At 45.6% G+C, this 21,800-nt stretch overlaps 1 protein-coding gene across 3 annotated transcripts in view; it reads left to right on the top strand.

Annotated features, from left to right (window-relative positions):
* The window catches only part of KALRN (kalirin, RhoGEF kinase), a 651,545-nt gene that overhangs the window by 465,369 nt on the left and 164,376 nt on the right, over positions 1–21,800 (top strand). For all 3 annotated transcript variants that reach the window (XM_011971540.1, XM_011971542.1, XM_011971541.1), the window contains exon 34: positions 9,450–9,696. In XM_011971540.1, coding sequence (XP_011826930.1) covers positions 9,450–9,696 — 247 coding nt within the window. The remainder of the gene's footprint in view (positions 1–9,449; positions 9,697–21,800) is intronic.

Below are 21,800 nucleotides of genomic sequence, written 5' to 3'. Positions count from 1 at the left end.
AAAAAAAAAAAAAAAAAAAAAAACCCCAAAGAAGATGGAGCTGGATCATAAATCATGCACATGCACATGGTCAAGGGAACAGTACAGGGTGTTGTCTAGAGGGCATGTAGTGATAGTTGGTATCCAGAGAGGATGGTGAGAGGAGGAGATAAAGGAGGCATGATGTCATGAACCAGAGGTGAAGCATGGGATAGCAGTCAGTCCCAAAGCAAAACCAACCAACAATAGCTGATGGGAGCAGAAAATCACATTAGGACTCACCCAGTAAGTGGGTTAACCTGAGCAACTGGAAAGTATGGGGTCATAGATAAAGGCCTACCTTTACGCTGAAGAAGATAAGGTCAGGGAGAAGGGGAAACCCTAATAGTAATTTGCCAAGGGCAAAAACTTGACATGAAGATGCTTTAAGATGCTGGGAACCCTTTCTGTTGCTGCTGCCACTTCTACTCATTGCTGGGCACATGTGTTGGATCTGGGGTGGTGCCAGCACAGCTGGAGATGGCCTCATGCTGGTGGAGCTTAGCAGCTGACCCAGAAGAGTAAGTGCATGGATGAGGAGGCTGGATTCACTAGGCTTGGAGTCCTGCCTTTGCAGTTAGTTATTAGGATGCAATCTTTAGCTAGTCATTTCACCTCTCTGAGCCTCAATTTCCTCATCTATAAAATCAGATGATAATGCCAACCTTATGAGATCTATGAGGGTCAGATGATGTCTATGAAAGAGTCTATAAACTATAAAGAGCCATACAGCTGTTAATTATTATCTTAGTCTGCCTGAAGATGAAAAATTAACAAGATGTCTGCTGACATTTCTTCTGGCCTGAGAGACAATGACCAGGAATATGTGCTTTCTGAATCAAAGCATTTAGAATGTACTCTTTCTTCTGAACATCAATCTGTAAGGCACTCTGCTCCCAGCCAGACCTCTTACAGAGGCAGGTTGTTCCCCTCTCAGGTGCTCCGCCTGTGCCCTCTTCCCATCTCCAGTCCTGGAAGACAGGCTGCTTGTCCCCAGATTACCTAACAATAATTAGAGCAATCAGAGTTTCCTGGTCAACCAGAGGAGAGCTTGGCCTCTTTCCAGGAATTACTTTGCCAGGTTTCTGTGTGTGACTGGATAGCTTAACCTCCACCCTACAACCACAGTGTAAATAAATGTGTGTTATCTACCCTGATTTGGCAACCAGTTCCAAGAATTCTCTTCCCCAGTCTGATTCTAGTCTGTTGTTTCTCTAGGATGCCCAGTATAGGAAGAGCAGAAGGTCACATCCATGGCCCTACAAAGGGAAATTAACCTAAATTTAGGGTACTAAATCTTTGAACCCTGGGTTTGGGAATAGTTTACTTTTTTTTTTCTTTCTAGTCTGCCAGATTATCTCCATATATGTCATTATGACTTTGAAAATTGATTTCTCTTTGTTTGTTTGTTTTTTGAGATGGAGTCTCATTCTTGTCACCCAGGCTGGAGTGCAATGCTGCAATCTCTGCTCACTGCAACCTCCGCCTCCCAGGTTCAAGTGATTATCCTGCCTCAGCCTCCTGAGTAGCTGGGATTACAGGCGCGTGCCACCACGCCTGGCTAATTTTTGTATTTTTGGTAGAGACAGGGTTTCACCATGTTGACCAGGCTGGTCTTGAACTTCTGACCTCAGGTGATCTGACATGCTAGGATTACAGGCATGAACCACTGCACCCAGCCCTGGAAATGGATTTCTACTCCCTCGACACAAGATATCAGTGCAAGAAAACACATCTCGAGTGCATGCCAAGTTATGATTACTGGATAAACAATAGATAACATCTATTAAGCATGTAATGCACGTCAGGGTTTACCTGTGTTACTGTAATCCTTCCAACAACTCTATATGGCAGGAATTAATATGATTCCTACTTTACAGATAAGGAAAATGAGCCAAAGAAAGACTAATTAACTTGCTCCAGATAATACAGTTAGTAGCGATGGAGACAGATTCATACCTAAGCAGCCTAGCTCCAGACCCAGTAATCCATAGAAAGGGAAATGGTTACCCACATCTGAATAATTGAGGTTTGATGACATTTTGCACTTCCGTGAAAATCGTCTCTGGTCTTTGGCCTGGTTTCCTCTGAAGTTCAATTTTCCAGTGTTGCACAGTCCACACAGTAGACAATTTGCAGGAATGCCTGGGGCTTTCAGAGAAGCCCATAACTTCTTATCTCTCTCTAACCATGAGTTGCTCTTTTTTATGTCAGGTTTCACGCAGCCACCTCTCCTCCCTCTTCTGCAGGTAGCCTTGGGATTTTCAGAATCATGTCTATGAGCTCTTTTCTCCTTCCCAAGCTATAGGGTGTGTTGCAGGAAATGCCTTCCTGCGCAAGCACAATCAAAACAGCAATATAGACAGCCTCAGTTAGGCAAAAGGAGCCAGGAGATGCTTCCCTGTAGACAGGACAGTTGAACAGTTACCTCCAGGCTGAGGGGCAGTTTTGCAGAGGCAAAGTTCATTGCCAGGGGGTTAATCCTCCTAGCCGCATCTCTATTGACAGCTTGTGTGGGTTCCCCAGGGGCAATGAGGTGAAGATAGAAGGGAGGATAAATACCAGTTGCTACTACTGCCTCTTCTTTCCCTGAGGAGAGGATGGCTCTGCCCTTCTCACCCAAACTTGAGTCAGTGTCTAGTCCAGATGTTCTCTGAAGCCTAGACAGGGAGTACAGAGATAAAGAACAGGCAGAGGCCAGGCACCGTGGCTCACGCCTGTAATTCCAGCCCTTTGGGAGGCCAAGGCAGGAGGATCACTTCAGCCCAGGAGTTCGAGACCAGCCTGGGTAACCTGCACCAGCACCAATGCCTCCTGGGTAACATGGCGAAACCCCATCTCTACTAAAAATACTAAAATTAGCCAGGTTTGGTAGCACGCGCCTGTAATTCCAGCTACTTGGGAGGCAGAGGCAAGAGAACCACTTGACTTGGGAGGTGGAGGTTTGAGAAGCCCCTGTGAATTAAGTTGGGGTTTTTAGTAGGCTACATGCTCAACTTGACCAAAGGCCCTCAGATTACATTCTCCTTTTTCAGTGTTGTTGTTCCATTTTCTGGAAAATTTCCTTGACATTATCTTGCAACTCATCTATGAAATGTTTCAATTTGGCCATAGTATTTTTAACTTCTGAGAGCTCTTTCTCATTCTACAACTTCTTCCCTTTATGTAACAGCTTGTTCTTTTTTCATGGATACAATATCCTCTCTTATCTTTCTGAGGATTTTGTCATGTTACTGATGTTTTATTGTCCTGCTTGCATTTTGTTTCCTCCAAGTTCCTGGTCCTTTCTCTGTTTGTTTATTTTGGTCTCTGTTAGGGGGGTTTTTCTGAAAAGTCTGGTAATCTATAGCTGAATATTCACATTTATGACTGAGGCACAAAGGCTGACTCGATATTCTGTGTAAAGAAAGGAACTTGTTGACTTAAAGTTCTCACTGTGAAGTGATCTGGCAGGGCACTGGAGGTTTTGGGAGCAGAGAGGGATCTCTAAAGGCCAGTACTTGAGTATCTGTACATCTTTTGGTTTCTCCCATGAATGGTTCTAAAATCTCCCTAACATGTTATATGTGGCTGCTAGCATTCTGGGATCCAAGAGGGACAAGGATACTAGCCATCTCTCCATTCTGCATTTAAGCCTTCACTGCATTTCATTTTTCAGGAAAGTGCACATAGGATAGAAGAGGGATCTAGGGGTCCCATCTTCCTGTTTTGGCCCCACCTGTAGTTCCACCCTCAGTGCCTTCTGGTGCTTCCACTCCCTGGACCTGTCTGAGAGTTGGGCAGAGATAACTGGCAGGAACTTGAATCTCGTCTTCTCATTCTACCAAGTCAGTATCATTCTTGCATCTGCTTTCTGCCATTAAAGAAAAAAAAAGTTCTCAGCCGGGCAGGAGAATGGCGTGAACCTGGGAGGCGGAGCTTGCAGTGAGCTGAGATCACGCCACTGCACTCCAGCTTGGGCGACAGAGCGAGACTCCGTCTCAAAAATAAATAAATAAGTAAATAAACAAATAAGTTATCTTGTTCACTACCTCCCATTCTCTTTGTTCTTGTGGATTTATGTCTCCCCTCACTAACACCTTATGTTGTTTTTGTCAGGTTTAGGAATTCATGGAGATATAGCCACATGATTAAAGGGCAAGATAAATTTGGTTGAAAGGGGCTCAGAAAAAAAATTAACAGTTATCTGCAAGACACTAATAGGAATAGGTGGGCAGCCAATGGGAGAGAACTCTCAGACAATGTAACTAGTCATCTCAGTTATATATCAGGCAATAATTCATGGAATTTATTCACTCACGCATTCAACAGATATTTATCACCTGCTGTATGCCAGGCATTGCTCTAAACTCGAGAGATATGACCATGAGCAAGACAAAATGCTCTGCTCTTCTGGATCTTACATCGGATAAGAGTAACACATAATTTAAGTAAACAAGGCAACACATTAATGGTAAGTGCTCAAGAAAATTCAATCGCACTGTGTCAGAGAGTCAATAGAGAAACTACTCTATTTATCAATTATTAAAACTGGAAGTGGCCCTGGAGTACAATTTCCTCATCTTAAATGTGAGGAAATTTAGGTATGAAGAAGGGAAGGGGCTTGCTGAGTGTCATACATGGATAAAACCTGCACCAGCACCAAGGCCTCCTGATTCCCACTCCTGCATTCTTCCCACTATTAATTACTATGCAGTTCACAAGACCTACAAGACCAGGAGACCACGGTGCTCATTTACGCACCATGGGAAACAGCTAAACCAAATAGCTCCTTCAGTTGCACTTAGTAGAAGCCACAGTTCCAGCGAGCAAAAATAAAGTAAATTGTAAGCTTTAGCCTCTTAATTGGACCTGGCAGCTCCATGGACTTCCAATATACAAATTGATGTAATCCCAGAGCTCCACGACAATGTTCCTAAATGCCCAGACAATGTTTTACACATTTGCTAAAAAAATTATAATCAATTCAAGATAAAAGCACAGCACTAAGCTCTTTTAAAGGAACCTAGTTTCTGGAGAGCCCTTCAGAGTTTTATAGCAGGGCGGGGACAGAGGTTTAGTAGAGGAAGGATTTGAAGCAGCTATGCTAAAGCATCATCAGCAATTTGGGGCTTTCCTGAAGCTTCTATAGTGGCCCTAGAGCAAAACTGGAAACTGCCCATCGCTGTCCCATTTTTCCCCTCAAACCATTATGCCTCCTTGAAATATTTGCATTTTTCCCATTACCTTTGTTGATTTGTTTTAGAGGTTGTTATTGTTGATGTTATCATTACTTTCATTATAAAACAGCACTTATGTGAGAAACACTGGGCAATACTGGAGATTAGAAAGCCGGAGGGAAAATTACCCAGAGTGCACCACCTAACAATACCAGTGTTAACATTTCCACCAGTTTTCTTTCTGTTTGTTTCCTGTGTATAGGGTTGCTAAGTTGTTGATGATGCTCACACAGTTATATATACAACTGTACATCTTGTCCTTTAAATTTTTTTTTACTTTATGTAAGTAGTCTTTAAGCTATTACAAAGTTTTATAAATAATGGCTGCACAATTACTCACTTAGTGAGTAATTCCCTTCCTTTTAGGTTTTTAATTCCCTTCCTGTTAGGTTTTTAAAATAATTTCAACTTCTATGTTAGATTCAAGGGTTACACATGCAGTTTTGTCACCTAGGTATATTGTGTGATGCTGAGGTTTTGGGTACAAATGATCCCGTCACCCAGATAGTGAGCATAGTACCAAATAGGTAACTTTTTAACCCTCACCCACTTCCCACTGGTTAGATTTTTATATTTTAGTATTGGAGGGGGGTGATGTTATTGTAAAATTTTCCTCATTTGAAAAAATGCTATTATGAGCATTTTCATGCTTAAAGTAACTCGTGTGGTGCATCTCATCTTTTTGCATTTGGAAAGGAATCATTATACTCTGCTTTGAGGTGTTTCATGGTAAGGGACATTACCTAATTAGATGAAATCACTTTCTGATGAAGAAATGCCAGGCATTAGCAACAGGTGCAGGGAGTGTTAGGGGGAGGAGAGAAAGACAGTTTTTGCACAGGAGTTGGCAGGACCTCACAGTGCCCTTGAAACCGTGCCAAGTAGATATGCTACAGCTTTATATTTTTTGCCAGCCAGCTCTGGCTGCCTGTGAGGCTGTTCATATGTAGATGTTAATTTATGTGAACTTGGTGCCTCGGGCTGGCTAAGAGTTGTGGAGGAATCAGATGATCAGATGGAAGAAGTTGGCGGGCGGGCGGGCAGCCAGGGGAGGAGGAGGAGGTCAGACTTACCTGATGGGCGCTCTTGGGCACAGCTCCCCCTCTGTCAAGAGTATCAGATCCAAGTGCTCTGCAAAGCAGTGTCAGAAGTCAGTATTCACAGTTACCAGAAGGCTCATTTGGCAAGTATTGAGGGCACGTATCAGACTCTGGGGTAAGGGGGTTTCTTCACAGGGAAGCTTCCTGGAAAGCAATGTGGAATGAAGAGGCAAGAGTGAATCCTCATGTTGCATAAGGGAATCCTCGGTCCCACCATTCCTTTGTTTTTATTATAACAGGAAAAGTATGTGCTGATCTGAGGGAGGTCTGAGTCACCTTCCCTAGTGAGCCTCTAGTTAGGGCAAAACTCCATGAAGATGACTTTAAGAAAAAAAAAAAAGATTCATTTACATAATAATGTATGTGCATGTATACAGTTGATACAGTCTGTTACCAAACAACATGCCATCAAAATTGATGTTTAAAATTTCTTCTGTACTCCTTTCCTCCCAAATTTAAATAATAATTCACTAATACCTCCAGAACTTTTTTTTTTGAGATGGAGTCTCACAGTGACACCCAGGCTGGAGTGCAGTGGCATGATCTCGGCTCACTGCAACCTCTACTTCCAGGTTTGCGCGGTTCTCCTGCCTCGGCCTCCCAAGTAGTTGGGACTACAGGCATGCCCCACCGCACCCGGCTACTTTTTTGTAATTTTAGTAGAGACAGGCTTTCACCATGTTGGCCAGGTTGGTCTGGAACTCCTGACCTCAAGTGATCCACCCCACTTGGCCTCCCAAAATGCTGGGATTACAAGCTCGAGCCACTGCACCTGGCCCAGAACTTATTTTTTAGACAATCACTTAGCTCTCTCTGCTTAAGGCACTATCCTAGGTGCTTTAATATTATCTCATTTAATCTTCACAACAAGCTATGAAGTAGGTACTGTCATTATCCCCATTTGACAGATGAAGAAATTGAGACAAAGAGGTGAAGTAACTTGCTCCTGGTCACACAGCTGGTGAGAAGCTGCAGAGCCCATGCCCTAAATGAGGCTCTGCTACCTTGGAGAATGGAGCAGAGACACAGAGGTGCACAAATGGAAGCTCTGAAATGACAACAGGAGAATTCTTCAGGGGTCCTGTCCTCACTCTCTGGATGCCATTGGGAAACCATCAGGGAATAATAACTGTGTCTTTTCCATAACGTGGGGAAGCTCACAGGGACAATCTAGCTCACACAGTTTATACAAGAAGGAGGTTCAGTTAATCTCCAAATATTAATCATGTAAAAATAGACATAAATGAAAGTGATCATTTCTGGTGAATGCGAGTGAGAACTTTGAAAATGCAGATGGAGTTACAAAGAGTGGTTACGAAATGTCCCCTGTGTATGTAGCAGTTCATGCTGGAAAGAAGCCAACACAGCTATCACTGCGGAGCCGAAGGAAAGTGAGGACAGGAGGAGCTCCTTCTGCCCCTCTGGGAAGCACTGCGGAGGGCGGGGAGGCCACGTCCACCCAGGGATTGGTCAGCAGGGGCACAGGCCCCACTGGAAATGGCGAGGACCCAGAAAGAAGAGAGACTGGGAAAGTAAGGACAGGGAGTTGGATGGTGACTCAGCAGCAGGCACTTGGGAGGGAAGCCAGGCAGACAATTAGCATCAAGAAGGCTTAGCAGGCCTTAGGCAGCGTTCTAGGGAACTAGGCAGAGAAAATATCTGAGAGCTCCCGGGAAGGGGGCCAAGACTCAGGCATGAAAGGCCAGATAGGGACTTGCTGCTGGAGTGGGAGAATACAGTGAGGGGAATAAGATGAGAGAAGATTCCAGAAGCAGGGGTACAAGATCAGAGAAGAATCAAAAACCTAACCAGAATGCATGCTGAGATTCTGTGCTGCCTACTCAGCTCCCAGCATCTTCTGAGCAGGAATAACGTTGGTCTTAGAATCTCACCCTACAGCTTCCCTGGAGGAGAGGATGAGAAGGGACTGTTGCAGGAGCAGCTCTGCCTGACCCCTCAAACCATTTCCCCAGCACCCTCCCTTGTTGGCCATTCTTTGGAATTCACTTCTTGCTGGCGTAGGGACCTGGTATAGTAAATCTTTTTGATCAAGCCATTGAGGTGAAGTGAACCAGGATATTCATCCTGTATTTGAACCATAATGGCTTTTGGGCTGCATGTAAAGCTTGAGCCCGGTTATCTATAACGTGTGAGCGTGGAAGAAATTGCCCATTGATCTTGTTTCCGCTTCTTCCTTTGTCTGGACTAGGCAGCCTACAGAAGGCAAATACCGCCATCTAGTGGCGTATCCAGGCTTCTCGCCAGGAACTGTATCTTGAATTGTAGAGACACAAGCTTGGCTTTTTACCCTCTTCTGTCCAGCCAATGGGTCTGATTGTAACCCGCCCCAGGGGGCAGTGGGTCTTGTATCTGGGTGCCATGCTGGGCTGTTTGTGACTAGAGTTTCAGGCCCCTTCTGCTCTAACAGTCTGCAAAAGGACTACACTCATCCCTGGACTCAACTATGTTGCCCTAAAAGAATGAAGCCTCATTCTTTTTGTAGTCCTCGTAGCCTCAATTTTAGGCTGATGGCTCCAGTAAGAGGTGGGGATGGGAGGTGTTGCAGGGGTTAGAAGGAAGGAAGGTTGTCTCTTCCATTATCCCCTATCATCTAGTGAGAATCTAGTGGGAGGGGTGAGTTAGAATAGATGCCCATACAATAGGAGTCTGAGGGTCGTAGTCAGGGCAGGGACAGAGCACAGGGTAAAACCCTTGGAAGGAGTAAAGGGGCATACAGGGAAGGGGTTTAATGGCACAATTAGCTGAAGCTTGGCAAAGGAATAATGAGCTCTAACGAAGCAAGAGGAATTAGAATCAAAGCCCTGGTTCTGGGCAGGCTTCAGACTGTGGCTACAGCTAGAAAGCCTGAGTGATTGAATATAGCACTGTGCTAATTACATTTTTTTCTTGTTTTCTTTCCTGTTCTCAACTCTCCTTTTCATCTTCTGCCGTCTCTCCGCCGTAAACACCATTTTTCCCCTTTTTCCGCCTTCTCTTCCTCCTTACCTCTGGTCTCACACATTCTTTGTCCCCTCTCACCAACCCTCTCGTATTTCTCCCCCTTCCTCCTCCTGCCCTCCTGTTCTACTCCCTCCACCACCACCCACCAAAGCTCTCTGGCGGATGTGAGCTGACAGTAGTCCTCCAGGACTTCAGTGCGGGCCACAGCAGCGAGCTGACCATCCAGGTGGGGCAGACGGTGGAGCTGCTGGAGCGGCCCAGCGAGCGGCCTGGTTGGTGTCTGGTCCGCACCACAGAACGGAGCCCGCCCCTGGAGGGCCTGGTCCCCAGCAGCGCCCTGTGCATCTCACACTCCCGAAGCAGCGTGGAGATGGACTGCTTCTTCCCCTTGGTGAAAGGTAGGAGAACAGAGTGGGTGGGAGGCACAGACCAAGGAGGCCACGAGCGCTGGCCTGACTCTAGCTGAAGACCACCATGGAAGCGACCTGTCTCATGGACCCATTTTGACCCTGTGGGGTTTCTTTGGGAGCTGATTGTGAAGTGAATGGGTTGGGAACTTGGAGAGGAAGAGCTACCAAGTAACTGTGTGTGACTTTGGGAAGGTCATTTAGCCTTCGTGAGTCAGTTTCATCTTAGAAATGAAGGTTGAATTAAGTAACGTCTAAGATCTCTTCCGGTTTTCTCATCGTATCACACTACATTCGGAAAAGTCCTCTTCTACCTTTGGCCAAATATGGCTTAGACTCATCCTTTCTCCACTGACCCACTCCCCTCCACAGCAACTTCTGGCTCTCTGACCCCTCACCAAGTACTCTCATGCTGACCTGGAGACACCAGGCACACCCAGGGAGGAGCCACAGCTGAGTCAGATCTGATCCTGCCCTCAGCCCGGCCAGGGTTTGAGGTCCATGACTCCTTTATGTGCCTTCAACAGATAAAGTATTCTAGCCTTGGCTTTTATTGTATGTAAGCTCTGTGTTCCCTTCACATGCCTGTTTACTCACTTTTTCTCATGCCAGGGAGACTAAACCCCTCATGACAGTGGTTCTTTAGGGGTGGTCTCTGGATTAGTAATATCAGCATGCCCTGGGAACCTGTTAGAAATGCAGGTGCCAGCCTGGGCAACATAGTGAGACCCTGTCTCTACAAAAATTCAAAAATGCAAGATGGCACACGCCTCTAGTCCCAGCAACTTGGGAGGCTGAGGCAGGAGAATCACTTGAACCCGAGAGGCTGAGGTTGCAGTGAGGTTCCAGTGAGCCAAGATTGTGTACTGCACTCCAGCCTGGGCAACAGAGTGAGACTGTCTCAAAAAAAAAAAAAAAAAAATTAAAAAAATTAGCTGGGCAAGGTAGTGTGCACTTGTAGTCCCAACTACTCGGGGCACGGTGAGGCAGGAGGATCAGTTGAGCCCAGGAGTTTGAGCTGCAGTGAGCTATGATTGCACTGCTGCACTCCAACCTGGCTGACAGCAAGACCCCACCTCTAAAAATAAAAAATCAAAGTTAAAGGAAAAATCCAGGTACAGTGGCTCACACCTGTAATCCCAACCCTTTGGGAGGCTGGCTTGAGGCCAGGAGTTTGAGACCAGCCTGGGCAACATAGTGAGACCCCCATCTCTACAAAAATAAAAAAATTTAGCCAGGCATGGTGGCGCACGCCTGTAGTCCCAGCTACTCAGTTGGGGGCTGGGGTAGGAGGATCACTTGAGCCTGGGAGGACAAGACTGCAGTAAACCATGCTTGCACCACTGCACTCCAGCCTGGGTGACAGAGCAAGGTCCTGCCTCAAAAAAGTTTTTTTTTCATTTGATTTTAAAAAAAGAAAGAAACACAAATGATCAGAACCCCCACTCCTCCAGAACTGGTAGGTCCCAACAGTCTGTGTTTTAACAAGCCCTCCAGGTGGCTCTGATGCACATTTGAGTTTGAGATCCACTGACTTGTGAAGTCCAAGTGGCAGAGGCCTTGCAGCCAAGCATTTTACACTGGGGAAGCCAAAGACAGGCTGTAGTTCTGGGCTTATTTTTGTGACTGGCCAGATCATCAGCAGCAGAGATGCCTTCTATGCAGACGTGTGCTAGATATTTCTAGGAGAGGAAGATGGGGATGAGGGTCAGCATGGAGACCTGCTGCAGGCTTCCTGATAATTGCTGTGAACTGAGAACATGTTTAAAACGCTCTGGTGTCTGGAGTGCCATCTGGTCTACCTCCAAAGCCTGACTTCCTTTCCTCCACTAGATGGCAGCAGCAGGCTGCATTGTTTGTGCTGCATCCAGCCTGCCAGGTTTTTCCCACCAGGAGAAAAATGTCAGCTAAAATCGCCGCCCTGATTCTCCTCGCGCTCTCCACTCCCAATTTAGTCATTGCCTGCTTTCCCCTCTGTCCTCTGAGGACTAAGGAGGGACTATGTCAGGACGTTGTTTGGGAATTTGAAATTGCAGGCACAAGAGGAAAATCAAGAAAACTGAGGAATCTGGTTCCACTTGAGGTCTAACCAAGAGAACAGGGTACACAGAAGGTAGATTATTGTGAGGGTAAAATGAGGTAACGGAGACAAAACACATCAGTGCCTGGCATTCAATGCACCTTAGTTGTCATGATAAGTTTTTGCTATTATATTATTTGCCATAGATTATCCAGCAAAATAACTAAACACTCCCACAAGTCCAGCTGAGAGACCCATCTGCAGAGAGGAAACCAAGCACAGCAATTCATTTGTGGCAAAAGGCTAACGTTCCTTGGATCCCCAAGTGTGGGTTGTTTTCATCAGGAGGGACTCAGCTTCAAGGGAAGATGAGACTTCCTGACCTAGACCTGGCCTCCTAGCCCGAGGCTGGGTGAAATGTGTACTCCCTCCCTGCTGGGGCTGCCACATGTGCAACTTGGCAGGAGCAAAGCCAAGGTGGAAAATCAGAGAGCAGTGTCAGAGTCAATCTGTGATCCCGAGGCGGGAGGTGGAAGCATTCAGGGTAAGAACTGCACAGGACTGGGGGTTCTCTCTACTATAGGACAGATTAGTGGAGATTTAACTAAAAATAGGAGCTGCAGACCAGGAATGGAAAATAGAGGCAAGAGACAAAACTGGGAGGGAGGCTGTCATAGAACTTTCCAGTTAACTCTGCCAACCAGCATAGCTTCTTAAAGGTACCAGCAGTGCCTATCAACCATTTCCCTAGCTCTTTTCATTTCCAGGTTGGTTCCTGTTTCCCCTAGGTTAGGCTAGTTATGCTGAGCCTTCAAATGGCAACTTGTGAGGTCTTACTATCTTCTCACCCATGTGAGCTCTGAATACAGAGGTCCTCAACTCCCGGTAGTCAAGGACCTAAGTCGGCCAGGCACGGTAGCTCACTCCTATAATCCCAGCACTTTGGGAGACTGAAGCAGGTGGATTGCCCAGGCTCTGGAGTTTGAGACCAGCCTGGGCAACATGGTGAAACCCTGTCTCTACAAAAAATTTAAAAATTAGCCAGGTGGGTAGTGTGCACCTATATAGTCCCAGCTACTCGGGAGGCTGAGGTGGGAGGATCACCCGATCCCAGGAGGCTGAGGCTGCAGTGAACCATGATCACACCACTGTGCTGCAGCCTGGGTGACAGAGTAAAACCCTGTCTCAAAAAAAAAAAAAAAAAAGGGACCTAACTCTGCATTCTCCATGGAGCATTCCTTATGCCCTTAACTAGACCCCATTTAAAAGTACGTGCAGTCATGCACATGGCCCAGCCTCAAAACCCTTTCCCTCTCTCTCTGGGGTCTGCCCAGAATGTTGGCCTTAGCTAAGACCCAATAAGCTGTTCCTTCTCTTATTCCAGCTGGCTGCCTGCTGGCAAACCACCTTTTCTTCTCTCAGCAGTAATTTGTCTCCAGTGGGTGCTTTACCTTATAAGTTATGCACAACTAGATTGAGAATAAAATGTTCCTCTGGGGGTTGTGGAATAGGACAGAATGGTCTCATCTGGTGTCAGGAGGTTGGAATCAATTCCTCTTCAATTCCTATAAGAGAACTGATCCTCTTAGCATTTGCAGAGAGCACCAAGTCAGCACTCTCGCAGGCTGTGTGAAACAGGGACTATGTGTGATGGCTAAGTACCTCGTGAGTGCTCAGGCCATGACCATCACCCCAGCTATGGGGGCAGGAGAACCACAGGATGGTTCTTGATGATCCACTAGAACAGGGTTCTCAACACTGGCTGCACATAAGAATCATCTGTGAGCTTTTCCAAATGGCAGTGCCCAGACCCCACCTAGAACAAATGGAATCAGAATCTCTGGATGGGGCCTGAGGGGTCAGTATTTTTAAGTGTTCCGTAGGTGAATCTAAGGTGCAGTCAGGGTTGAGAACCACTGCACTAGCCTGGTCTCCTCTCTTCCAGGGGAACACTCAGGCTCAGGAAAGCAAGGTGACCTCCCGGAAGGCACAGGGAGTCTGTGGCCGAGCTGGCGCGGACCAGGGCTCCCAACACCTATTGGGCTTCTGGGTAGTGCTAGGGCTCCTCTCTGCTCCTCCCTCCTCTGCCTTCTGTGGGAGCAGTGGTTGGTTATTTCCTCCTAATATGTCTTGGTGTCATTCCTGATGGGGTTGGTGAAAACGAGTGGGGCTGTGTGACAGAATTGGGGTGGGGCTGCCTTTCCTGCTACTTTACTGCCACCCTGACATCTTAGGGCTTCTCACCGGGATTGGGCCCTCCAGCCCTAGTCCTGCCTTGCCACAAGTCCCCTCTCACTTTCACAGCAGCAGGTGGTGGAGGGCAGCACCTCCCAAGAGGCAAGCCTTTGTAGCAGTGGTTTCCAACTCTGGATGCACCTTGGAAACCACCTGGAGGAGGTTTCTAAAGATACTGGTGCCTCATACCCACCCCAGAACAATTAATCCAGCTGCCAAGGACCTGGGCATCAGTGTATTTTTAAGCTCCCTCATGAAAAAAAAGAAAAAAATTAGCTGGGCATAGTGGCGTGCACCTGTAGTCCCAGCTACTCAGGAGGCTGAGATGGGAGGATTGCTTGAGGCTGAGGGTTCAAGGCTATAGTGAACTGTGTTCTCGCCACTGCACTCCAGCCTGGGCAAAAGAGCGAGACCCTATCTCGGGGAAAAAAAAATGAAGAACAAACTTAGTGATTCTGATGTTCCCTTAGGGTTGAGAACCACTGCTTTGTGGACTCGGCATGCCCAGGGTGTCAAGCTTAGGAGATACTTAAAGATGTATTAGAAGGGTTGAGGGTTAATATCCAGATTATATAAAGAACTTCTGCAACTCAACAACAACAACAACAACAACAACAACAACAAAAAACTACATTTAAAAATGGGCAAAAGACTTAAACAGAAATTTCTCCCAGGAAGATATACCAGTGATGAATAAGTACATGAAAAGATATTCAACATCACTAATTATTGCCAGAAAAATAAAAAAACAATGACTTGCCACTGCAAAGGATGGCTACTGTTTAAAATGTGCACACACAGAAAATAACAGGTGTTGATGAGGATGTGGAGAAATTGGAACCCTTGTACGCTGCTGGTGGGAATGCAAAATGGTACAGCTGCCATGCAAAACAGTATGGGATTCCTCAAAAAAGTAAAAATAAGGTTATCATATCGTATCATTCTAGCAATCCAACATCTGAGTATATATCCAATAGAATTGAAAGCAAGGACACAAACAGAAATTTGTACACCCATGCTCATAGCATTATTCACAATAGTCAAAAGGTGAAAGCAACCCCAGTGTCCAGCAACAGGTGAATGGAATATATACATACAATGGGATACTATTCAGCCTTAGAAAGTTAGGAAATTCTAACACATGCCACAACATGAATGAACCTTGAGGACATTAGGATAAGTGAAATAAGCCAGACACAAAAGGACAAATACTATATGATTCCATTTAAATGAAATACCTTGAGTAGTCAACTTTTTAGCTGTAGAAAGAATGATGATTGCCAGGGGCTGGAGGGAATGGGGAATTAGTGCCTATTGGGTACAGAGTTTCAGTTTTGCAAGATGAAAAATGTTCTGGAGACAGATGGTGATGATGGTTGCATGACAATATGAATGGACCTAATGCCACTGAACTGTACACTTAAAAATGGCAAGAATGGCTTTTTAAAAAGTATTGGTCCTGGGTACTTCTGCCCCAGGCTCCAAAAACCAATCTGGGTTCTTCTGTACCTGGCTGTACAGGACACCTGTGTTCCTTTTCCTGTGCACTTTCTTCCCTGGCTGGGGCTGAGGGTCTGGAGAAGCTGTAAGGAAATACCTCTCCGCTTATGAAACCAAGCCCAAGGCTTCCCCCGTGAGCCTTAGAAGCAGATGTTCTAGAGGATGGGGGCAGTGGCCCATGGCACCCCTGGCTTGTTCATGAGGAGTCCTCTCCCTGGGGGCCTCCTGATGATTTCTACTGTTACCACCTACCTGGCCTCAGGAACAGCTTCTCCATGCTGTGGAAGGTGGTGGAGAACCATGGAGAAAACTTGGGCTCTGAAGGCAATTACCACCAACAGCCTGAGAATGCTGGGCAAGTTTGATACTGTCCACTTGTGTTAAGTGTGTCACCAACTCACAAAAATACTTAACACTTACTGAGCTTTACCATGGGCCAGGTTGTTGCTTTAATGCTAATAACAATAATATTTTCCTCATTCCTCAGATAAAGACACTGAGTCTTAAAGAGATGAGGTAACATGCTGAAAGTCACATAGCTGACAAGCAGTGGGCCTAAATTTGAACGCATGCCTGTCCATTTCCCAAGGTCTCACTTTACCACCGTGTTCTACACCCTCCCAAGTCTGAAAGCCTTGAGACAGGCACTTTAGTTTATTCTCGCATCTGACTTGGCTCCCTTTGTTAGCCAGTCTGGCTGAATCTAAAGAGCATCAACCCCATTATAGTTACACATACCCACCTTTCCACTCTCCCTCTCACCTCTGGCCCCAAATGCCCCACTCTCTAGGAGGAGTGGCAGCAGTCAGGGACAGATTTTGTCCTGTGGGTGCTTTGCCAACTAATAAGATTCTGATGTCCTCAGCTGGGGCAGAATGACTCCAAGGAGCACTCTGGACAGCAGGCTGAGTTTAGTCCAGCTCTGATAGCGGCCTGCCAACCCCTGGTGCTGGTCCAGCCCGTTCAACAGATTGTCTGCAGGATGGAAGTTCCCTGCACTTTCTGCCGCCAGGAGCCAAAATGCCAAAAAGTTCAGCCTCCTCTGCCTACCAGGAGAGTCCTCCAAAGGTCTCTCTCTACCTCTTACTTTTCAGTATAATTCTGCATTAGAAGCCCTACCCTCAGGTTTTTCATTTATTGCATAATCCCTAACATGGCTTCACTATGGGAGGCTAAAAAATAATTAGAGGATGAATATTCCCTAAACATTTCCTTTCAGGTATGAAGTGATATGTTGTAAATTGCAGTTTGCTGATTTACTTCATCCTACAATCCTCAATTGCAGGATGGTGCTTTGTTAACATAACGTATGGGTGCTTTGTTAACATATACCTCAATTTTTTTCATGAGGCAAAATACGATCCTTCAATCCTCTTCATTTGTATAGGATTGTACCTGTAATTGACTAGATGTGAGGTAGTCCTTTGAGATTCAGAACTCACTTCCTCATAGAAGCAAAAGTATACTTGGGAGTATGATCAATGAGGGTGAGAACAGGTTTCCATACTAGCCCACAACATTTTCCTTTATATTAGCATAGCTAAATTACAGTATGTTTGCAATGAAAAGGTGTGGTACGGTGTTTTTAAAAATTCTAATACTGTTGGGTAAGAATAGTTGAAACCCAAAAATAATGCATTTGAATAAGAAATGTTGTAATTTATTTGAGTACTGATACTTTTTGAAGAAAAGTGTGTTTAAAGATAGATGGAGAGATTCTAAAAGGAGCTCCTTGACATTTTTCAGAATTATAAAAAGTTAGAGTTGAAACGTTCTCTTTTTATAACTGGATAAAACTGGTTCTTGATTAGATTTAATTTCACTCCAGAACATTGGCTTCTTTTGGCTCCTGAGATCTTAGAATTGAGAAACAGGTGGAAGGTGTTCTAGCTCACTCTCTTTCCTAATACAAGAAACCCCTTCCACAATGTCCTTGACAAGTGGTCGGCTATGCATTACTTGAGCACTTCTAGGGACTGGGAGCTTATTACTTTTAGAGAAAGCCTGTTGGATTTTAGTGTAATTCTAAGGGTTAGAATATTCCTCATATATAGCAGTGAAATCCAAATACTTTCTACCCACGTCTCCTTCTATTCTCCCCTGTCCGAGCCCCCAGTGTAAATCCACCAGTGCTAATTCTTATTCTCCCTCTCCTTCTGATCTGTATCTAGAAGTAATACAATTTGCAGATAAAATGTTAAACACTTCTTTCTGAAGCGATAAGAGCTAGCAATTTCTCCATAAATCCTTTTATTAAATGCTTAGATCAGAACAAAATGTTTTTAATTAAATTAAATAATCCTGACTTGTTTAAAATGATTGTTTGTGTTTATGGATTAATAGTCCTTTCCGACATCCTTGGATTTGAGAACTTCAGAGTCCATCCTTTCCCTTGAACTTTGGGTATCCCCTGGTTTCTCACTCACAGACATCTGATCTGTTATCCTCTCTGGGCATAGAGCTTATAGGCAAGTGCCTTCCACTCTGAGACTCTCTACAGGCTGGCCTTTTTTCCTAGTTATTCCCTACAGTCATTCATATTGCTATTTGTTCTAAAGTAGCATTTTTATTACCTTTTATTCATGTCTTCTGAATTACCTCTAGGATCCTTTCCACTTCTAAAAATGTGGGTTTTTTTTTTTTTCTCTCTGCTTCAGGTAATTACCTTTGTTAACATAAAGGGATTAACCAAAGTATCCTGTGTTTATTTTATTTTTTATTTTTTATTTTGGAGATAGGGTCTCACCTTGTTGCCAAGGCTGGAGTGCATTGGCAAGTAGCTGGGACCACAGGCTCTCGCCACCATCCCTAGCTAATTTTTGTATTTTTTTGTAGAGATGAGGTTTCACCACGTTGCTCAGGCTGGTCTTGAACTCCTGAGCTCAAGCAATCTGTGTGCCTTGGCCTTCCAAAGTGCTGAGATTACAGGTGTGAACCACTGCGCCCAGCCAAAGTATCCCATTTTTGATGCATATAAGCATAGCATAAATATCTTCATTTTGAGGTCCAATGTTTTAGTTTGGGGTGCATGAAATCTCCCTTTTTGTAGTAAAAAATGGTTGAGGCTGGGTGCAGTGGCTCACATCTTTAACCCCAGCACTTTGGGAGGCCAAGGCAGGTGGATCACTTGAGCTCAGGAGTTCTAGACCAGACTGGGCAACATGATGAAACCCCATCTCTACCAAAAATACAAAAAAATTAGCTGGGCATGCTGGCATGCACCTGTGGTCCCAGCTGCTGGGGGTAGGGGTGGGGGAAGGGCTGCAGTGGGAAGGGAGGTGGAGGTTGCAGTGAGCCTAGATTGTGCCACTGCACTCTGGTTTGGGTGACAAAGCAAGACCCTATCTCAAAAAAAAAAAAACAACAAAAAAAAAACAGGTTGAATGTCAGCAATTTCAATTCCAAATGGCCCAACCTAATGTATTGTAATCTACTGTTTTTGCCTTAAAAGAGTACTGGCAAATCTTTGAAAACAAAGAGAATTTGGTTCTCAGGGAATCAGATGGGCTGGGAAGAGGACAGGGTATGGAATGAGAAGCCAGTTATTTTGAGTAGAAAGTCACTTAATCTTCCTGGGTTTAGCTACCACATTTATGCAAAAGAAAGCAGATAAAAATGCCTATGTAACAGAGTTGCTGGGAGACTCAAGGGTGGAAATGTTAAGTAAAAGTGATTTTTAAACTGTGAAGTTGGTTTTATTATTATGTGCACAGGCTGATTGTCTAGGATAAAACAAAAGTTGTCTGTGTCTTTACCTCAGTATGCAGTAGACTATAAAAAGATGGTCTGTAATTCCAACACTTTCAGAGGTTGAGGCAGGAGAACCACTTGAGCCCAGGAGTTCCAGACCAGCCTGGGCAACAGAGTGAGACCCTGTCTCTAGGAAAATTTTTTTTAAAATCCAGGCATGGTAGTGAGTGCCTGTAGCCCCAGCTACTTGGAGGGTTGAGGTAAGAGGATCACTTGAGCCCAGGAGGTCGAGCCTGCAGTGAGCTGTGATTGAGCCATTGCACTCCAGCCTGGGAAACAGAGCGAGACCCTGTCTCCAAAAAAATGTCTTGGGGTGGAAGACCTGAGTCTGAATCCTGGCCACTGGCTAGATGATGACCTTGGATAAGACACTTAGAATCTATGAAATAAGCCGATGTGATCACACACCTGTGGTCCTAGCTGCCTGGGATGGGAGAGAGGATGGCTTGAGTTCAATGCTGCAGTGAGCTATGATTGCACAACTGTACTCCAGCCTAGGCAATGGAGCAAGACTCCATTTCTAAAAATTCTAATTTTAAAAAAATCTGAGAAATTGATTAATAGCACTTAAACTCCAACAAGGTAGACTCTCCAGCCCAGTTATGCCTCATCAAAGGTGGTCAAAATGTGAAGTTCCCTGCCTGCTCTTTGTCTAAGTTCTGATAGCTCTATAGGGCTAAGTACAGGGTGTTTCCAGCCTGAATCATCCCCAGGATTGTTCAAGGGGTCAGGGTTCTCTTTCTAGTTTCCATTGGTTTTCTTTTTTTCTTTTTTTTTCCCCAGACAGGGTCTCACTTTATCGCCCAGGCTGAAGTTCAGTGGCATGATCAGGGCTCACTGCAGCCTTGACCTCCCAGGTTCAAGTGATCCTTCTGCCTCAGCAACCCCCAAGTAGCTGGGACTACAAGTGCGAGCCACTGCATCTCCATAGGTTTTCAGAGGCCCCAGCATAACCTCCTGTCTGCACTGGCTCCCTTCCCTTAGTCTCTATTCCTAACCTACGCTGGGTCCTTTCCACAGTCCACCAACAGCAGGTCCATCTGGTTCTGTGATTTCCCAAGAAATAATGGCTTATTCCTCTCATAACTTTCTTTTGACTTTAACCCAGAGGATTGAGATAATATCTGATATATTTGAGCTAAAAATTCAAGTTTTTCCTTGGCTTATACCTCTGGCACCTCTCCATGAGCTATTCTCTGTCATTAATTCTGTGGTACTTGAAGGTAACATTTGGACCACATTATGGAGATGGGCTGACCCATGTGATGGGAGTTGTGCTGACACTGTGAGTGTTGGGTGTATATGAGAGGAGTTTCGTGAAAACTGCCTCAGGCCTACTTTGTTCTGGTTGAGATGTCCTGCCTGTGGCCACATCCATCTAATACTATTTAGGACATGAAAGGGCTTAGAATCAAAGCCTCAAATAGGAACATGTCAGGCCAGGCCACATCCTTCTCTAAATACAACTCAGTGTCGTGCTGCCTCCAAGTAGAACTGAAGCAGGAAGACCCAGGTGTCCAGGGAAAGAGCTGGTCTCTGTGGGTCCCTCTGCAGAGATCCTGCATTTTTCCTTTTTGTAACCAGCCTGCTGTGACTTTCCTTATGTTAAATGCCAATTTCAACAGTGTGTTTTCATGCCTGCTGGTGCCCACCATAAATCTGTGACATCTGCATGATGATGATGCCCCTTATCATCCAGAGGGGAAGTCAGGGGGAAGCCTGAATATGCCCTTTGGAGCCTCATGAACCAGCTGATGGAGCTCAGAGCTAAAATGAGAGCCTCAGGATTTGATCCCAGAGAAGAAAGGCCGCCACTGACTGCTTTCTGAGAAGAAGCTGAAGATGATGGAGAGGAGGTTACCCTAGCAAACAGAATGTTCCCCCAGAGGAAAGATGGTGCAGTTTTCTTGCTTACAGCTAGCTAAGCTGAAAGCACTTTCCCCCTAGAAGAATACAGGGACCCAGGAATGACATGCATTGAATGTGACTTGGGGAAAAGAGAAGGCAAGGCAGTGGTCTGGACGATCTTGGCATGTGCCCATCCTGTCTGCTCAGGGAAGGGCAGAGATGGGAGGACCTCAAAGGCCTTGAGGAGCATCCCTTGCAGGCCAAAGCTCTAGGAGCTCTCAGCAACAGGATTCTGATGCTGCTGGGCAGGACAGAGCAGTCAGACCCTCCTCTCACCGCCACACCGCCTTCCCTGTGTCACTTGCTCCTTGAGAACAACTCCTCACCGAGGATCTATGTGGGGGTGAAACTGCAGCCTTAACCCAAACCCTGCAAACAAGCATGAGAAGTCTTTCCTTTTACTACTAACTGCCGTTCCGAACACCAGCCCTCTGCCCTACAGGCAGTTATTGAACAGCCTGCCCCCTTCTTTGCCCCTGTGGTAGGACTGGGTTGTCTTGTTTTCTCCCCATGTCCACTAACTCCAGCCAGAATCTTGATTCTGAGATTGTGCCCACTTGCCTTACTTTCCACATGGCTCTCTAGGCCGCAGGGAGTCTGGCTCCTGATCTTTGTACACAGGAGGGTTCTGAATAGATAATTGCCGTTGCTTGCCCCCAGCTGCAGGGAGGTGGCCCAGGCT

Source organism: Mandrillus leucophaeus, unplaced genomic scaffold, assembly GCF_000951045.1.
Source record: "Mandrillus leucophaeus isolate KB7577 unplaced genomic scaffold, Mleu.le_1.0 Scaffold123, whole genome shotgun sequence".
NCBI lineage: Eukaryota > Metazoa > Chordata > Mammalia > Primates > Cercopithecidae > Mandrillus > Mandrillus leucophaeus.
The sequence above is the reverse complement of the archived record's forward strand: the minus strand, read 5'-3'. Positions and strand labels throughout refer to the sequence as shown.